The sequence below is a fragment of the Lissotriton vulgaris genome, chromosome 3_1, assembly GCF_964263255.1.
Source record: "Lissotriton vulgaris chromosome 3_1, aLisVul1.2, whole genome shotgun sequence".
NCBI classification, from domain to species: Eukaryota; Metazoa; Chordata; class Amphibia; order Caudata; family Salamandridae; genus Lissotriton; species Lissotriton vulgaris.
Genome location: NC_141689.1, coordinates 255,150,415 through 255,169,914, shown reverse-complemented (window position 1 = coordinate 255,169,914; position 19,500 = coordinate 255,150,415). Strand labels below are relative to the sequence as shown.

Below are 19,500 nucleotides of genomic sequence, written 5' to 3'. Positions count from 1 at the left end.
CCCTGACTCCACAGAGTGCCCCTCAGGTCCTGGACCTTTGGTGTGGCTCTTTAACTCTTAAATTCAAGCTTTTGGGGTCTCTGTGACCATGATGGGCCCGTTTGCACTAGATCCACACTGCTCACACCGAACATCAGCGTGATCTGCCGCAAACCTGTCTCTTCATACAGCAGCATCGTCCCCCGGCAACAGACTGCCAGCGCGAAGCTGCCGCCCGCCCACGACATCTGGCCTGCTCTTCGTGCCATGCTGACTGCCACCCACGACATTCTTCGCTACCGGAGATCCTCTTCAACATGAACAGAACTCTTGGCACAAAACCTGAGAAGGCACTACTTCAGTTGATCTAATCTGGGACTGTAGCTGACCCGGACTCCAACGCAGTCAGCCTGAACATTTGACTTTGACCCGGTCCAGTGGGACCAGATAGCCGCAGTTGGTGCTTTATGCTTTTAGGTTCTATAGTGCAGTTTATTCTTTAAACATTCGCAACTTCGGTTCTACTAAGTGGATTCTTGTTGTTTTGGTCTTGTTTTATTTATTAAATGTAGCCCTATTGTTCCCTGGTGTGGGATCTTTTTGTGTGGTGTTTTCATTGTTTGAAGTGTTGCACGCATATCTTATATTGGCTCAAAGTTAAGTCTGACTGCTCTGTGCCAAGCTACCAGAGGGTTGAGCACAGAATAATTTGGGGTATGCTTGTGCCCTACCCGGACTAGGATTGTGGTTGCTACTTGACCAGGGTTCACTCCTCCAATCAACCAGTAACCCGATTTCAAACACTGCTGCATTGTTTTGTAACAAGTTGTTGGTGAGGTGAACTATTAGTTCTCTTGGTATATGAAGCTGATGAGAGTCTGAGGGCAAGTTGGGGATGGTGAAGGCTGAACAAAAATTTTTTACTTTGTTGATGGCTTCAAAAAATTATGAGATGGGTCTAACCTCAACGCAAGTTTCAGGTGACAAGAATCGGCATGCCAAAGGTTTTCTTCCCACATAAACACTAACCTGAGTTTAGAACCTATAAACATACCAGTCAGATCAGAGCTCAGTTCCTTGTATGGCGCTAGAACATGGTTTTGTTTATGAATTAGAATATTGATTTGGAGATGTTGAAAATGACCCTATGATAATGCCCTGAGCTGAAAATGACCCTATGATAATGCCCTGAGCTGCATTCACCAAAATGGTGAGATTTTTACAAAATGAAACTGTTAGAGTTTCATAATGTTCATGTTAATATGAAAATCATGCACTGTTTATGGTGTTATTCCCCATTTGGTATCACACACTGAGTTGACAATCCCCTAACATCCCAGCCAAAGACTCAGATTAACAGTGCCTTAACTGTGGTGAAGTTCTGCATATGCCGGCAGAAGACTCCAGGCCAACTGTGTTATGATTTTGAAACATGCAGACACAAGACACACTGACAGCAACACAGGACTGGAATTTGTACCTTAATATCAGTTTCTGGCCAGTTGTCCAAAATTGATCTGATATGACCTCTGTCTAAAATTGAAATGAATAATCCTCTGAAACACAAAGAAATGAAAATGATTTGTACATGCCATGCCTATAAAATAAAAGTAATCTCCAATTAAGCAATATATATTTTTTAAACACTGCCATACACTTAAAATAGGACAGCATGAATCAAAATTGTTTGTTCTGGGGGTGGGGGTGGAGGGGACGGTTTACTTAATGGGAACTTTAGTGTGTAAAATGTATTTTCAAAAAGAGGTTTGTGTGTGGGTGGGTTTGTGTGTGTGTGTGAAGTAGCATTTCTTTGTGAAAGAATGAATGCCAGTGCTCAAAGCTCTTCTCAGAACCCTGCAACCGGTGCAGTTAAATGTTGCAGCACGGAATGCCAAGGCTGCATAGATTTAGAACACCTCATACCTCTTTAAGTTACTACCAGACACTCACTGCCCATTTATCAAACTCTTGCTGGTCCCTGCTTTCCCTCTTTCGATTGGTTTTCCATCTTCCTCCATCTTTCCAATATGTATTTTTCCCCTGTCTTGCTCTTTCTTGGTTAATGTTTGGAGTGGGAGAATAAGTGCTGGTGGCCCCCACCAGCAACCACCTGCTCAAATTAAGCAGTCTTTACAGAAAGGGCAAGGATTTGTTGTAGTGGAGTCTGAACTCACTAACATACTGAGCAGATCTAATGCACATTGATAGGCAGAGCGAGCATACGGCAGCACCTCTCAGCAGTGATGCCATACTGGAAAGGTATAGAAGTTCTTCAACATTTTAACTGCTTATACCTGATCTTAACACAGGTTTGTATCAACTTTCATCATACTGAAGAGGTAGTATGTGAACACCTCTTATTAGAGGCAGAGGATAAAGCAACATAAAAAGGTACATATTGAGGAATGAAATGGTCAAGAATGATTGCCTTCTCTTATATTCTGGGTGGGAGACTTTGAACCACCAAGGAATAGTTGCACTCAGACGCTGTTCAATTCCTTTTTAGGTGGTGCCTAAACAGTATGTGCTGTGTTGCAGCACATATTGTTTACAATTCAGTTGGCTTACAACCCACCCACAGAATACCACTAGCTGTTTTCGTTATCGCTCATTTCCAGTCTTTCGATTGCTTTGCTCTTGTAGGCTTCCCTTCCTTTCCTGTGTTAGCTCCTCCCTGGAGCAGGGAACAAGTACTTGCATTCGTCATCTTTTTGCAACACGTTTAAAAAAAAAATATTTTAAAAGCGTTTTGGCTTTATTCCTGAACGTGCAATGTGCTTTCCTAGTTTAAACACAGGCATTCAATGACAAAGATTCATCAATGGTCATGCCACAGAAGCCCAGGAATCAGCAAGCCATAGAATCTTGAAAGAATTGTACTACATAACAAGGAAACTCTACGGCAGATACAGCAAGCCAGAAAGACCTGTTAAAGACAAAGCAGGGAAGACAATCATGGGTAACGATGGTCAACAACGAATATGGGTGGAGCTCTTTGAAGAACTGCTGAGCGCCTTTAATCTACTATGCTCAGACAATGATATGAAGTGCTATATAAAAACATGACGATTCTGCTTCTTCTTCTTCTTCTTATTATTATTATTATAGTAAGTGATTTAAACTTATGCAGAGTTTTGAGGCATGGAAATTAAATCACACAAGGAAATTTAAATCAGTGTTGAATAGGATTAACTTGATATTAGCGTTATGCATTCACATTAGAAATGTCCACTGTGAACTGCAGTCAATTGTCTGGTTAACAGATGACGTTCTCAAAGGTAATTCAGTCAAAATATATTTAACCAGGCGTTGATGGTTGGTCTCCTAACAATCCATAGCCTATTAAAGTTAAAAGTACATGACAGGAAGGTCTAGAGATCAAATTATGTGTTTTGAGTGGTTAAGTAACAAAATGGGAATCTATTCTTGTTTACAAAAGGTAAGGCCATTTTATTTAAATTAAAGAATCCCAAATAATGATGAGGCTTCATCTGAAAGAATTCACTGGATAATAGTGGAAAAATAAAAATGAAACCATTGTAGTGCAGTTAGACAAAAATCAACCAGAGCAAATTAGACGGGAAATAGAAGGTGGCTTTTAAGGAAGAACAGACTACCAGTGTGCAATTGTATTCAATATCATTAAAAGAATGACAACAATTTCTGGAGCCTTTAAAATAAAAGCATCTTTCTACTCTATAATCATTCAGCAGAGCTCTTTTGTCAGGATCAAGGGTTCTTTAAGGGAAACGTTCGAACTACTGACCACTCACCTTAATGAAAGTGCACAATTCTAAACGTACCAGCCTAGACTTCACCGTCTGATATATTTATATTGTTGAAGAAATATTTCTTGAAATGAACAGCATCAGATAGCGGACAATCTTGGTTGCTGGGTCAAAGTTCTTATTTTTAAAATACTTGGATCTTCGTTTTACTCTCTTAGTTTCAACAACAAATACTTTGTTTGAAGGTCAAATTAAGGATATATTTAGATTTTAGATATCATATTTCTCTTTTATGTAAGAGACAACAGGCCATTCAGAGCCAGAGGATCCTTGTTTTAACTTTAAAGAGTAAAACATTACATTTTGTGACCACTCGTTAGTTAAAAACCTGAATGGTACTTTATCTTCCTAAAGATACAATATGGTACCTTTACAATTATTTATCGACTCATTGTAAATGTATGCCCTTTGCAGGGTAATATTCATTCAAGGGTGCAAGCCCTCACATCTCACTTCAAGGGAAGCATTGCTTTCATCAGACAAACACAATGTTACCTACTGACACCCCTGAACGTACAGCAAATCTCAGCACTCATATCTGTATACTTTAAAGCAAGTTATGATTCAAGTCCAATTAACAGTTTTCCACTTGATCAGTTGCACAGGAATATTTGAACCATTTCATACAAACTCCCAGATTGGTGGTGAGCTACAGAAGTTACAACTGTATGGAATGAAACACATCTGCCTCTGGGAGCAGGAAGGCTGAAGCGGTGTAAGCAGTGGCCACTCATCATGGGGATGCCAACTTAGTGGGTACATGGAGGGGTGGATGGAAAAGCATGTGCCATAAAAGGTCCTTACTTTTAAGTGAAATACCATATGGGGATGCTAGGACAGAACCCAGTGAATTCCAGAACCTCAGAACTTGTTCAGACATTAGTCTTCGTCTACCATAAAAGGGAAAACTAGTTTCAACACAGGAAGAGGGGGTGTTCCTTCATTTCCATAGAGGTGTGCTTAAAAGGGAATATGAGGCTTCTGAAAGGGGGAGAGTCGTCTTGAATTGGGGCTCTGCAAAGGTCTGCAGTACAAAGGAGGGTGGAAATACTGTAAAAGAAGAGCGGATTTTCACGAGTTAGTTGCCACAATGGAGTATAAGATTACTCCAGTACAGATACAAGGAAAAGAGCTCCATGCTCTTAAGAAGATCCATCAGATTAATTGTGAGTTGATGGACTGCAGTAGACCTGGTTAGAGAGGGACCTGGTGCCTAGAAGCCTGCCCTGAGGACCAGGACCGTATAAGAGACCAGGCGTGACTTTGACCATCAACTTGGCACTTCCTAATTTTTCGTCCTCCAGAGAGCCAGTACAGGTGCTATGTTTATTCCTGGACAAGCATCCTCAGTAAGTAAGGTTTTAGGTCATTCTCAGAGATTTGATTTCATTAGATTTTAAAATTTGTAAAGCACACAATTATCTAAAACTGTGCCCTGGTGCTGAAAGAAGTTAATACAACTGGAAGGTCATCCCAAGCCTGTGAGATTAGCACAAAAAAGGCCTTGCATACCATGAACATACCTAGTAAATTTTGGGATGTTAATCAGATGTAGCATACAAAAACAATGAGGTCTAGAAAGCAGATAGGGAGAGAAGAGTTATATAAGGAATTGTGACAAAAGCATAAAGCTTCAGCATGTACAGCGAATGGAGGGAAGGTGAGCAAAAATACTGGTATTTCTGCTAGGGCCTAGGATAAGTCGAGCAGCGAACTGCAATTTATGAAAAAGAAAAGGCAGAAGTTCTCCAAAGATAGAATTACAATAATCTAACCTGCTAATGACAAGGAAGAGACTGAACTAAAATGTTCCTACGAGGTTTTTCCCGTACTGAAAACATTTTGGTAGGGATACCACCTTACATATTGTTCTAATTTCTGAAAGCAAACACAAGGAGATGATGAATGGAGTGCTGAAACTTTTCAGACACTCACCCCCAGTCATAGATCTGGGTTGAATCCATCTTCATTCTTTAGCTCACTGTGCCACCCCAGTTCAGACATAGCTATATGCAAATCAGTCTTTGCCCTGTGCCTCATGGGAACAGTCCAGCCCGAACTGCCAAACCATGTATTCCCTGAACCGAAGACAAGCATCCTGCAACCGGGTTCGGGGTAGCACCCCTCTTCAGCCAGGCTAGCTTGAACCCAGTGGCAAAGTGAGCAAGGGACCCACGTCTGGGCATACCCTGCCAACATAGGGCAAACAAAGCAAAACACAAGGAGATGATGGACAGAGCGTTGAAACGTTTCAGACACTCACCCCCAGCCACATATCTGGGTTGAGTCCATCATCATTCTTTAGCAAATTTGTGACTGGGGTGAGTGTCTGAAAAGTTTCAGTGCTCCGTCCATTATCCCCTTGTGTTTGCTCTAATTTCTGAAAGGCATCATCTGGAAACCAATGATTACAGTATAATGTGCACTCTGAATATCCCCAGTTTTTTTCTATAGTGGGGCAGTGTAGCAGACGTACATGCCATGCATGCATACTCCTCTGCTTTGAGAGTGGATATGCATGGTGTTGCACTTGCTCTCCATGGCTGATAATTTATGCAGTCTAATTTCTCCAATCTCATCTCAGTTAGTCTTCTTCTAGTGTCCCGGGGTTTAAAGGCTGAAACAACTTGTGTGGACAGGGGCAAATAAAAGCTGACCTATTAACATAGTGTCCCTTGCTGTTTAGCAGTGGCTGGACATGAAAAGGGCCTTTGGCAAGTCTAGTGTGTGTTTGGAACCTCCAGCAAACCAACCCTCCAGCTACTGCCAGACTAGAGGGTTGAAGGCAAAGGCTTAGGGTGGAGGACCTTTAATTTTCAGTCCCGAAGGAGTGGTTTAATTCTTTAAAATCCCCATTTGCAAAGATTCTGAGTTTTGTTTCCAACAAATGTTACATCAGTGTTCTCGTCATTTTTTGGCAGGTGTTAGATTGCTGAATTACAGTCAACCACATTTATTATCAGTTAATTACAAGTTATTTTACAATTTACTTAGTTACTACTTGCCAAGGTATAAATATTTCCTTGACTGCAGTTTCCAGTCCCAGCTTTACAGTATCAATCTTTGCAACTGGGCCGGTTTTATTTACTGCAGACAACCAACAGTCCTCTTGATCAAGGGCCGTCGTTGCAGGAGATGCATGAGTTCCATTTTGGGGTAATATTTTTTTCTCCCATCTCAGTTCGGAAATTTTCCTAAATCTTGCTGGGGTGCAAGTAAGATGTTGCCCGACAGCTTGTATACATCTCTACTGGAGAAGCCCTAGCTTTTAAAGTAATTAATCCCATCTTTTCTCTTCTCCAGACCTACCTCCTGTTCATGTATTGGTATTGTTTTTTCCAAAAGCCCCCTTGATTCCTCCTCCCACCTCCTGCATTGGTTCCTCTTTCCTGCATCCATGTCCCCTTTAAAACTACACCTCCCAACTCCCCCTCCCAGGTCAGTTATGGCATCCTTGGGGTTTGCTGCTTTCGTGGATAAAACACCCCCTTGCACCATGGGTAAGTAAAGTCATCTTTGCTTCTTTGGTAGGACCACTTGCTGTTTCTGCATTTTGTGTATTCACTTTTGTACCCAGCATCTAAATGTAAATTCTAACTCACGGTGACCTCCTACCCGCCTGTTCAGAGCCACCTTGCCATGGAGGTCACCATTCCAGCTTACGGCTCTGTATTTTCTACCTCCTTATACCAGTAGTAGCATGCTTAGGGTTACACATCCCATTTCTATAGATTTCTTTCACATCTTTGTATCTGCAATCAAATGAGAGAGAAAGAAAGAGGCAAGAGCTCTTTACGCTGGGGGATTGCAGCCATCCAATTAGGTTATGCAGTTTCTGTACAATGAAGAACATTGTGACTATAAGAATGTTTCTTCATTTTTATAAAGTGTTACCAGTGTTCATGAACATCTATTTGAATATTGTAGAAAAATGCTTTTTTGCATAGGCACCAATTTTGTTTTTTACTGGTATATTTTTACTGTAGACACTTGGAAGCCAGTAAATACACTGAGTGAATATGCTTTGACCAATGAAACAAGATAATAGGTAGAGTAACACCAACTGGTTTAGTTACATTTTTGGTAAGGCCACAGTACAAATATGTGAAAATTACAAATCACAAAAGTGGCATAGAAGTTAAATGTAGCATGTGGGCCTCAGTGTGGCTTTCTATCACTCACAGGAGACATTTAAACACGGCACAATGCTGTCGTAGCAGCCCTGGCAGCTGCACATCACTCTGAAGCAAGAAGAGTAAATATTTTTGATATATTTAAAAATGTGCCTTGGAGTACACAAAGCTTAAAGGCATAATTTGTGAAATGAGCCAAACCAAATATGTAGATGGCATATCTCTGCAGTGACATAATTCAAAAGTACTGTTTATTGCATAGACTATCAGCCTTTTAATTTGCAAGGCCTGTTTTAACTACAACATTAATATTTTTGCATCTTTGCTTGCGAAAAATCTAGAACATCCATCTTCAATGCATTTTTTAGTTAATGGAAAGTTACATTATTTTATTGTTAAACTTAAAATAGTAATATAAATGCCACTGTAGGTTCATAAGCGGTCTCCAAGAGGCTTCCCCTCATGCAGCGACAGTCAATCTACAGTGATTAGAATTCTCAAGTCCAGAGCTAACCTGGATTAAGTGTATGCATCCTTCATCGGGCCTTCCTGGAGGAAAAAAAACATTACTCATGTGGCAGCTGCCCTGCTGAAGGATACTTGGCGAGAAGGCAGGGCAGACTAAATATAAGAACATCGACCTATTTTTATCTGAAGGTTATTACGCGAAGGGGATGATGATAATGCTCGATGGATACACAAAGCTCAGGTGAAAGCAAGTAAATGGTATGGGTCTGTTCCCAGTCACCCTCTCAACAGAGTGATGGCAAGGGAATTTAAATGCCCGAGTATGCTTTTTTATTGGTGGAGAAAGAGGCAACTCATAACTGGCAATCTAATGGCAGGACTGAAACGGCGCCGGCATCTTGGAAAAATTTGGAATACAGTTTTCTGGGATTGCTTCAGCAGTAATTCAGAAGGACTGTTGAAAAGTTAGGAAGGGATCAGTGTGGGAAGTTGCTAGGGACCAACCACGGGCTAGTCTAGGGGCTCGTACCACCTAGAACTCGGAACACTATTAGACATGAAAGGGGCAAGAAGAAAGACAGCAAGTCTGCTTACTTTCGGCCTTGGAGAGGAGTGGAGTATTGTATCCTGCTCTCCCTTGTAACCAAACTCTTGGCGTAATTCTCATAGGATGAGGGAAGCTGTCCTTGTCTAGTACACAAGGAAATAATGGACAATAAGACACCTTAGTAGAAGGAACCAATATGCATCTGTGGCACCTCAAAGAGACATTTTCCAACCATTACAGACAAGTTACTAAGGTTACCCATGAAACATACAACCTAAGCAGGCCCAATTCACTGGTTTATCTTAGTCAGAGATTTTTGCGGCGGGAAACAAAACGTCCGCTGGACATCATGCTGGAGTTATACAACATCATGGAGCCATGTTTGGCTGTAGCTTCCATCCTTTACCCCTGAAGAAATCCAAGTTCCATAGCAGTGATTAAGTCGAAACATAGAACCTGACAGTGAAATAAGCTGGTAAGGAGAACCCAGAGGCAAGAGGATTTTGGTGGCTAGAGTGTTCAAGTTTGCCCAACTAGGATCTTTGGACAAACTCAGTGTGTCAATCAAGCTCCACAAACTTATTCAACTTTGTGGTGTCCTCTGCAACTACAGCATGCTGCTTTGCCCTGCTGAAAGACTTTTATCTCATCAAAAAAGGTGGGAAGATAAAACGGATGTGGGTGAACCACTAGAGTTAATGCAACAAGCGTTCCACTGTGGTCAGCCTAAAAGGTGTATAGGACTCAGTCATCCACTCCCTGCATACTACCATTGATTTTGGCCTCCTGATTGTTTTATATGGACACTTTAAGTGGATGCAGCATGTGCATTTTAATGTTAAAGTGGAGATAAAACACTAGCAAAGCAACCCATAAATAAATGCTTGTCAGGAGGTTCTTTTCACAATCTGATCTGTGTCCATACCCAGCAAGAGATAATACATAAAAGATGCCTAAATACGGCTGAACAAATTTGTATTATTAAAAATGTTGACATGATTGAGTTATTTGACTATACTGCTCATGTATCACAATGGTGGTCGATTTATACAGCTGCAAATTAGGAGTCACCAAATATAAGCATATGTTCGGTCCAAACTCCAGGATTCTTGGCGAAGGTTGAAAGGGTTGAGTACTGCAAATGAGTGGCATGCTGTTGAGTACCAAGAACGGTGTTATGTCTTCTAAGATTTTTTTTAATGCAATTTTGCTACTAACTCTTATTAAAACTTTCAATGGCAATGGTTAGCACTTACTTTGGTCTTCTGAAGATGTGTCCGTACTGTGAGCAGGCTAAGCCAACCGTTGGAGTGTACACTATAGGCATCAATCGCTCAATGTCGTCCTGTAGTACCCTATAAAACAACTTCTCATTTCTCTCCTGGATTCCCATTACATAGATGTACCTAAAAACATAAAAAATGAAACGAAGTTAGGTGAGAATATCACAGGTACACTGATCCAGTATTTACGTAAGTGAATCAACAAATCATTTGCAATCAAATGAAACGTCTTCCTCAAGTCCACAAAATAACCAGATTGTAACGAAACAGATGTGCAAGCTTCACAGATGTCAAAGTATTTCAAGGTACTAACTACTCATTGACTTCCCTGAAATGAAAAGCAGGTTAACTTCTATCTAATGGTAACTTTGATAAACCTTAAACACAGGGACCTTTTCAGCAGTCATGATACATGTCGGAGTTGAATTCTCTTCGGTGTGTTCAGTGATCCTTACTGATGGGTATGCATTCATTTTTCTGCTGTCGGAAACACAGAGTCTAAGCCAGCTTTTCAGATTGGAGGGAGGGGTAGAAGAGCAATACTGTTGCATAGAATCAGTCATATGGATTCAATCATCTAATCATTATTGTATAGTATATTTATACCTTGGCCCACTATGCAGACTTTGCACAAAGACTAAATAACAAATAACAATAAAGTGTTCAGTATCTTAGATGTTTAATTCACCACACACTTGAAGCACAGTTAGAAGGAAGGATTGGACTTTCAGTATTGCTCACTAATAGCATGTCTGCAGTGACCCACCCTTGGAACTACCACATGGACATTCATGTATACTGGGAATCAGCTTTTTAGCATTCACTTCCTCTACATAAACTTACAACTTCAAAAGAAGGTTCCAGCAAGGAGGAGCGGCAGAGAAGGATGTTTCTGTGCATTTTCATGTGGGTTGTCCTGTTTAAACCAACACACAAATGTGGAGGAAAACTATTTTCAAAACAATTTCGACATCTGTGTAGCTTGATTTCATATTGTGCATTTCATATTCTAGTCATTGCTAGGTACAATTCAGAGTTTACTTCCAAAATTAAAATCCGGTTCAAGAATTTTAACAATAAAAGATCTTTCGTTTTTGCCCATGATATGAGGCAACTACATGAATGCAAAATAGTTAAGTGCATGTTTAACTAAAGACCATTATGTAAACATTACTACAAACAAAATGTATAGTTTTTTGTCCATAACGTGACATTCACTATGGACAACGTTATAAAGAACACAGCCTATCTTAGCACCTCATTCGTTTGCCTTACAAACATCAAACAGGACAAGCAGCTTTTCAGTGAATCTGCATGGTTATATTTTGAGGACAAAAGTCCTATTTTTCGGACATCTAACTCCCAACCCAAAGGTGCAATTTCTATGATCCAAATAGGTAAGATGGGACCCATGTTTTGAAAAGTCACCGCATGGCCTCCTCGTGTGTTGTAAGTAAGCCAAGAGGTGTGTTGGTATCCCACCAACCTCCTTAACAAAAGGCATGCCTAAAGATATAACTTCAACAATTGGATTTACTGAACTTTCACATACATTATTATTTTTCAATCACATTGTCTCCTCTTTTACAGAAGACTAGAAAGAGTGAGTATACCAATGTAGAGGGCATCAGCAATATCAATATTTAATTACTCCCTCATGGCACCGAGAAATTTAACTTGATAGTCAGTTTAAATCTGAAATCAACACATATGACTATATTGTTAACTTAGGGAAAGATGAGTGGAGTGGGGTCGGGAGTAGTAATGTCATTGTAATTTCTAAAGTCTGCAAATACCCATGGGTGTCTTGGTGCTAGGAATGAAAACAGTCATCTAGGACAAACATCATCTTAATGGGCCCCTGGTTAAGGATAAAAAAGCAGTCAAGCTTTCAGCTGTTACCAAAAACGTAAAAGATTCGATTGATTTTTAAGGTAAAATGGCATTTAGTTCCACAACTGACAGGTGTTATACACAAAGCTACGGCCACCACAGGATGCTTTATATATCCTAGGGACAAATGCTGAACAAGATGCAGCAGAACTGAGATTCCCATTATGTTGATACCACCTAACGTTTCCTCCTAGACCGTTAGATCTGGTACCGTACAGTGACTCATGAGCTGTACAAGCGCTTTAAAAACCACTCTTTTCTTCACAGGGAGCCAATAAAGTTGTTTTAGAGTATTTCAGATGGACATAAATGTAGGAATCATCATCAAAGTGAGAGCAGCTGCATTCTGCAGTGTCTGTAGTCAATCCTGAAGAGGGCGATAAACACAGTTTTTAGAGATTAAAAGATAAAAAGGCAACACTTTCCTTAATGATCAAAGTAAAATGAAGCAAGAGGTCACCACTTTGCTAATTTGCTCCTTGAAGGAAAGGTCCAGGGAGGGAGAATGTGGAAGAGCTATAAGAGGAGTGGAGATGGAAAAATGGGGGAAGTAACTGAAGTGTGCATGGTCCTCATATAAAACAGCCAAGCTTGAGACCGACAATATGTAAAGAAAGAACGGTTAATAAAAGAAGAATAAAAACAACCAAATGTAAACTTTAAACTGTGGAATGTCATAGAAGTCACAATGAAGCAATCTCCCTGAACAACAGGTTGTTTAAGTGTATCAGTTGCCTGTGACCCAAAGAGAAAAGGGAAAAGACCATACACATGGTGACTGTCCATGATGTGGCTAATTTCAAAGTGTAGACTTCTTGGTCTCGTTAATTATCTTAGAGTAAGATCAAACTATATGGCAGTGCGTACACATCTTTATATTACAGTGTCTCCAGCAGCTCCTTCCGGTAGGATTTCAATGCTTTGCCAGGAACTTTATAAATTATATTTATATAAATAAATCCGATTATACATTTCTTTTGACATTCCCACAGAGAGGGTTAGATCATAATTATGTGTGGTTGAATCCAAACACTGGATTTAAAGATCTAGTAACATTCCTCATTGCTGAATGTTTTTGGATGAACATAGTGCCTCGTTTGCAGATATGCATGGAAATGTTTGCGAGGTGTAGCAATTTGTTAGTGTACATCTTCAAACTTTTACAATTTCTTTTGCTCGTTAAATTGGAAATGTATTGTAGACCTTTTGATTCCTACTGGTCTATATGGGTTCTAATATTCCCGGGGAAAAGTCTGTGATAGAACTCTATTGGGCCACTATGCATATCTTAAAGCCAGCGTTGTGGCGTCAATGTGAGCAAGTGATTTGATAAAAAAATTATATAAAAAGGTCCTTCAGGTAGAGTTTAAAACTTTGCTCAATTGGGGATGAAGGAGGAATGTAGGGTGGAGCTTACGATAGAGTCATCCGGTAGTGATATCGAGGAGTAGTGGCTGGGTGAAAGCTGACTCTGTTAAAGTTAGTTATGAGTGAAAGTGCTGTGTCTGTGGAATAGAAATCAAGAAACAAGATTGTTCGGTATTGAGCAAATGTTACAGTGTTCAACAGTCAGATGGGGACATGAGATTGGCTGGAAGTTTGTTTTAATAAAGCAAGAACACAGCAGATTTGAAAGGTGGGTAGATGCCAAATTTGAGCAAGTAATTGAATCACAGGGTTGAGGACTAAAATGAGCAAATTCGAGTGTGGAAATGAACTCGGATGGTGACTGGAAGTAAAATATAAGAGCGGTTCAGAGTGAGATCAGGAGTTAAAACAGCATAGGATGATAGAAGTGAGTAGTACAGAGAAGATTTGTGAGCAAATATGGGATACAAACTATTTTACCAATAGAGATGTTTGTATCATAGGTGTGTGGTGGACAGAGTAATTTGTTCATTTTGTATTGCATTCAAGGGTTGATTCAGTCAACTACTGAGATGAAAGGGCTTCTTCAGTTGCCCCATTCCCTCCTTGGATTACGATTTAGAAAAACAGCACTTTTAGGTTGCAGACTTTCTAGAAAATAGCTCATCAATAGTATATTGCATCGATTTTAAATAATTGAACAATAAAGCTCAATACATAGAAAAAAGCCAATCAAAGCATGTATGGAATGAATAGCCCAAATCCCCTTTGAAGGTTCCATTTGTTAATATTACTTACAAAAGGTTCTCCGTAAATTTCTGTGACGATAAATATAATTGTACATTGAACATAAATTAACATGTATTAAAACAAATAAATAATTTGCCCGACTGCTTTATCCTGCATTTCCTAGACTATATCTAGAAATGTGTGCTTTTGAAGTGGGAGGTCTTCAAGGGATAAACTTGCATGCCAGTTTTTTCACATATGGATCCTGTCTTTGTCTGGTAAGTAGAGGTAGTAGATGCTGGACCTTCAGGCAAAAAAGCAGAATGAATTATAAGTTGTGTGTCGATTGATAAGACGTTTTTTGTGAGATGTGTGCTGTATGCATCACATTATGTAACAGTGGTGACAAAACCAGCCTAATACTATTCAATATCTCCTCGTATGATGGAGTGAACTAGCTTGTTTGAGGTTGGATGGCAGAACAATGCTTTATTGAAAATAAAAAGGTCCATGGGCAATATGCACTATGCCAGATCTAGAAGCCTGAGGCCTTCTACATTTGAGCAAATGAAGTACTGCCTTTAAGCCCAGAGGTTTTTACCCAAAAGAGGCGATGAGCAGATTTACCTGTGACAAAATCTTATTTTAAGTGACACTACTCTGGATACCAACAGTCTTTGAAAGAGTGGGTTTAGAACGGAGATCTTCATAGGATGCATTGTTGCAGTTTACTTGTTGCTTGATATGAAGGGACAGCTTTCAGGACATCCACAAAATGAGTTAATTTAAAAAATATTCAAATTTCATGGCGACGGTCAGCACTTCTGTGCATAAAGGCCTTCCTAGAATGAAATACTGAGCATGAGAGAACCAGCTTCTAGTCGATATGAACTTGTGTTTAACGATAACTGGGAAGGTTATACATCTGAGGAGACAATATGCTGCTCTAACACATTACCATGTTTTTCACAACATCCCAAGAAAACATTGCATCCAGAATATCAACAACTAACTTTACTGTCAAGTTATGTAAATCCAAGTATACAATAACAGACAGATCGATTAGATAGATCCTGGGTACTCGCAAACATACCTCCCGGGCCGTAAAGTACTGAATGTGGCATGCCCGATGGTTGCACCGATGCCTGCAAGGATCGGTGTGGTGAAAGGTGGGTGTAGGGGGGGCTTGAAACAGAAGCATGGTGGCTGGACAACAAACCGAGACTTCTGTCTGGCACCGACGCTCTAGTCTCATGTACCAAGAATTAAAGTCAAAGAAATGCACATGCATGTTATTACACTGTAGTTTGTAGACCATTTATTATGTTTTTACATGTTTAGTGCAAGTTGTATTTAAAACTAAAGGGGTCTCTAAAGATAAGTTGTCCAGGACACCTTCTTTTCCGTTACTTCAGTTAACGTGTAAATGAAGGAAACGCATTTCTTTCACAGATTTCTGAATGTTGGTGCTCTTTCAAGTGAACAGCAGTCCAGTGCTGCTGTTCACCAGGGGGCTGCAATTTGAGGTAAGGATGGCCGCATACGACCCCCGGGCCGTACTTTGAGTGTCCCTGAGATAGATAGATTGAGGTGGCATTAAGAATAGAAATCTCAGCTTATGATATAGTGTTAGTCAACATTCTGAAAGTCAATATGTTGTTAAAAACTCATTATTATGTTATGTAAAAGTCCACACAGCTTTTATGTAACAGCTTCATGAAACATTTTCTGTTTCTGCAATTAGGTGGCAGATCTCACATTATTTGGGGCAAGAGAGGAAAGACAATGAAGTAGGTAATGTTAATCATCAAATCAGTTGAACAAAATGCATTTCAATAAAGCAAGTATTCGAAGCACCCAAGTAAGAAAGATCACACTGATGGTCTTTTTTAAATATCCTTTTGAATTTACTCATTATAAAACCCAGGTCACCTGTTGATTAAATAAAAAATTTACAAATATACTTTAAATTCATGGGGGTATTGATATCATCTCTGTAGATATTATTGTTTTATTTGCTGCTGTGTTTGCCACAGACTGATACAGGATCCCCAAATGTATTAAGAGAATTGGGGGCAGGGGGGAGGGAGGAGAAATTGCCACTTACTAAGCTAGGCAAGAGGGAGGAAGGATCACTGATCACTCTTCACAATGGTACCTTTTCATGGAAAGTAGCCCATTTCCCAAAATGGAGCATGACCAAACCCTACTTCCGTGTGAGCAATTCTTGTCTAGAGTGTTACAGTGTATATGGCCTAGTGGTGTGAATCACTAGGACTCTGGTATGCACAACAAACAAATTAATTTTTCCTTTATACCATTACATTTATTTTTAAATCAATGTCTCAAAACGCCAATGTATTGCATTCACATGTTATTTTTCATACATTTTCTTTTTGTAAGGTCAAGAGCACAGTTCATTACAAATAATATGTTTTGAAAACAAAAACAAACATTTTACCACCAACCCAGGTTTTAAAAAGAAGAAAAAGAAAAAACCCAATGCATTTCGGGGCTTGTATTGCCCCTTCGTCGGGGGTCTAAATAACGTGGGCTGGTATGCAGCCTGTAGGGAGTGTGTTTTTTTTACCTATTTAGTAGATTTCTGTGCAGTAATCGGTATCGCATCTGTTTTCAATATGGGTCTCGCGGACGTGACGGAAACCTGCGAGTCTAGTAAAGGGTGGATCGATCTCGCCACTATTCCCGATCACGAAGCGTTCTGCAATTCAATGTTCCGCGACCGTAAGGTTAACCGCCATTCCCTTTGCCACCAGGAAACCAAAAAAAACCAAAGGACTGGAATGTGTCTCAAAATAATTATCAATGGCTGAGATGGATTCAATTATTCCACACTTTGCCTTTTTATATTCTTCAGTATGATGCCCCAGGTTCAACTGGCATGTCCAGATGTGGGCTGCACAATCACTGTCCCATTGGACCCAAGCAGAACCTCACAGATAAGACCCATTCAGACCAAAGCCATTATAATGTGGTTGTTGCTGGTTTCCCATTCAGAGTGAGGTTACGTGGTTTTTTACTCCATTTTACATTCAAACTCAATTTTGTGTTGCCTTTACACAGGCTGCATGATTCACGAAGTGTCTCTGCCCTTTTGGACTGCAATGTGTTGAAAACCCCCTCTGTCCTGGTCTTGAAACTCATCTCAGACACCAGCCGGCCTAAACTAATTCTTGTCTAGACCACCTAATCCCTGTATCAACTATCTGTTAGCCTCTAGTATTCTTTTTGTGCTGTATCTTATCTTTTGGCTTTCGCTATTCTCTCCCTGGTTTCCTATTCCACAAACCTTCCCTTTGAAGCACGCAAAGATGTTCTGCCATTACTGATTGACCTATATGTGCTGTCATTGATTGACTTATGGGATCGGGCAAAGACACGACTCAAGGGGGATGTTCTGGTTACATGATGCCTTGTTTTGAATGTTTTCCTATTGGCTAATATTTGGCAGATCTTGCATGTCCATGTTAGGCATTTTGCATGCTTGCAAAAGCTAGGACTACCCCTTACTTTTATGCTGAGTTTTGTAACCCTAAGCATATATAAGGCCTCTGTTTTCTGTACTCCTCAGACTGCCTCATTCAGTTGCTAAGGCTTCTGTGTGACGTAGCCTCACTTATTTAAGTTTAATAAAGATGTCTTTTCATATTTCAGCTTCAAGTTCTTTGTTCTATTAGTGAGACCCCTGAGAAAGAAGATTTTGAGTTTCTTCAAGAGAGGACCTGACCTGGCAGTTCCAGTTGGACTGTTGCTGTTGGACAAGGATCAGGCTTGATTTGCACGAGGGTGATTCTGATCTGGAGTGCTACACTGGCACAAAACGACTGGACTGGCATGCAGCCCAAGCAATTATCACTAGGCAAGATTATTTCAAGCTTTCCACCCATTACCCTTATGTTTTCCTCATATGCCAAAGTTGGCAAGCACCTCACTAGTTGAAAACATCCTATTGCACTGACTGTCACTTTTTTGTTAATATATTATTAATATTATGATGATTGTGCTGGTGATGATACTGCTGCATCGGACGATGCTATTCTGTATACATGGGACCGCTGTTGTTTGAAAGATTCAAGTTCCCCGAGGTCCCTTGTTGACTTAATTGGGGCCCCTTGTTGTTATAAATATATTCTGTATACAAGCGCATGGGCCAGTGATTGTTTTGTTTGAAATTTCCAATAAAGAACGGTATAAAACGACCAAATTGCACAACTCCTGCATGCCCATCTATTTAGGGATGGAGCGGTGTGCAAACTGACCTCAGGGCAGACTGACTTGTGTTTGTCGCTACTTTTGGCCAACAAAAGGTCAGAACATATATTAAGTAGGATTTTCTGTTGTCAAAGATGCGAACAACCGTACTAGATTTTAGTTTCACTTAGTAGATTAATGAGCTGACAATTTCACATTAAACTCATATTTAAACTGGGAGAAAAGGACCAGAGTCCACTGTTTCTAGGGGCCATTCTGGGAACATCATAAACCAGGACAACCAGCAGCAATCTTCATGATCATCCCCGTCAGCCTTCTGAATTTTACAATCTTGATTGTTTAGAATAGTCGCTGTCAGATTGCTACACCAACGATATAGCAGCAATATGTCCCAAACCTCTTTCAAGGTTGAGATCACACCTTACTATATTCCATTAGATGTGCCACTAACACAAGATTAATAACTTTCATTACACAACATTCATTTTAAACATGCTACAGATTTGTGCTACGTTTACGAACTTTTCCAAAGGGTCATCCATCTTCTCCAAATTCTTATGAAACCGCAGAGCTTGGATGTCCTGTGTTTCTATTTTTGGAGGCTGCAGACCCTGAAGTCCAAGGATCTGTCGCTCCTGCAGCGTAAATGCCATGCCCTGGAAATAGAAATAAAAGACACAGATCAGAATGCAAAAAGTGTATATTTTCAAACATGGTTGGGCAATAATAAATCTTGCTGTCCAACATGGAAAAAACTGTAGCGCTAGAATTTAGCGACTATGAGCTACAAAGTTTGTCACTTCTGGTCAATGGCATTTTGAAAGCACACACAGATTTTTTATTTTCAGGCAAAGTTCTGAAGCTGCAGTCAAAGTCTATGTAGTCCACCCTCTGCAAAACACCAGGTTATCTGCACAACAGTTTGCCAAAACGTGCCGCAAGCCTCTTGACATATGGTTTAAGACACCAATTTAACGGAGTTTAGGTAGAAAGTACTTCTAGAGCATCTGCAGCTCATTTTGACCCAACCCTCAATGACTTGCTTGTATCTCCAACCACTTACTCTCTCCAGCACGTAC

General features: G+C 40.1%; 1 protein-coding gene across 2 annotated transcripts in view; it reads right to left on the bottom strand.

Moving 5' to 3' along the window:
* ME2 (malic enzyme 2) overlaps positions 1-19,500 on the bottom strand; it is a 115,333-nt gene that overhangs the window by 71,659 nt on the left and 24,174 nt on the right. For both annotated transcript variants that reach the window (XM_086960387.1, XM_086960388.1), the window contains exons 3-5: positions 18,944-19,077; positions 10,172-10,321; positions 1,460-1,535 (exon numbers count right to left, since the gene is read on the bottom strand). In XM_086960387.1, the coding sequence (XP_086816513.1) occupies positions 1,460-1,535; positions 10,172-10,321; positions 18,944-19,077 (360 nt within the window). The remainder of the gene's footprint in view (positions 1-1,459; positions 1,536-10,171; positions 10,322-18,943; positions 19,078-19,500) is intronic.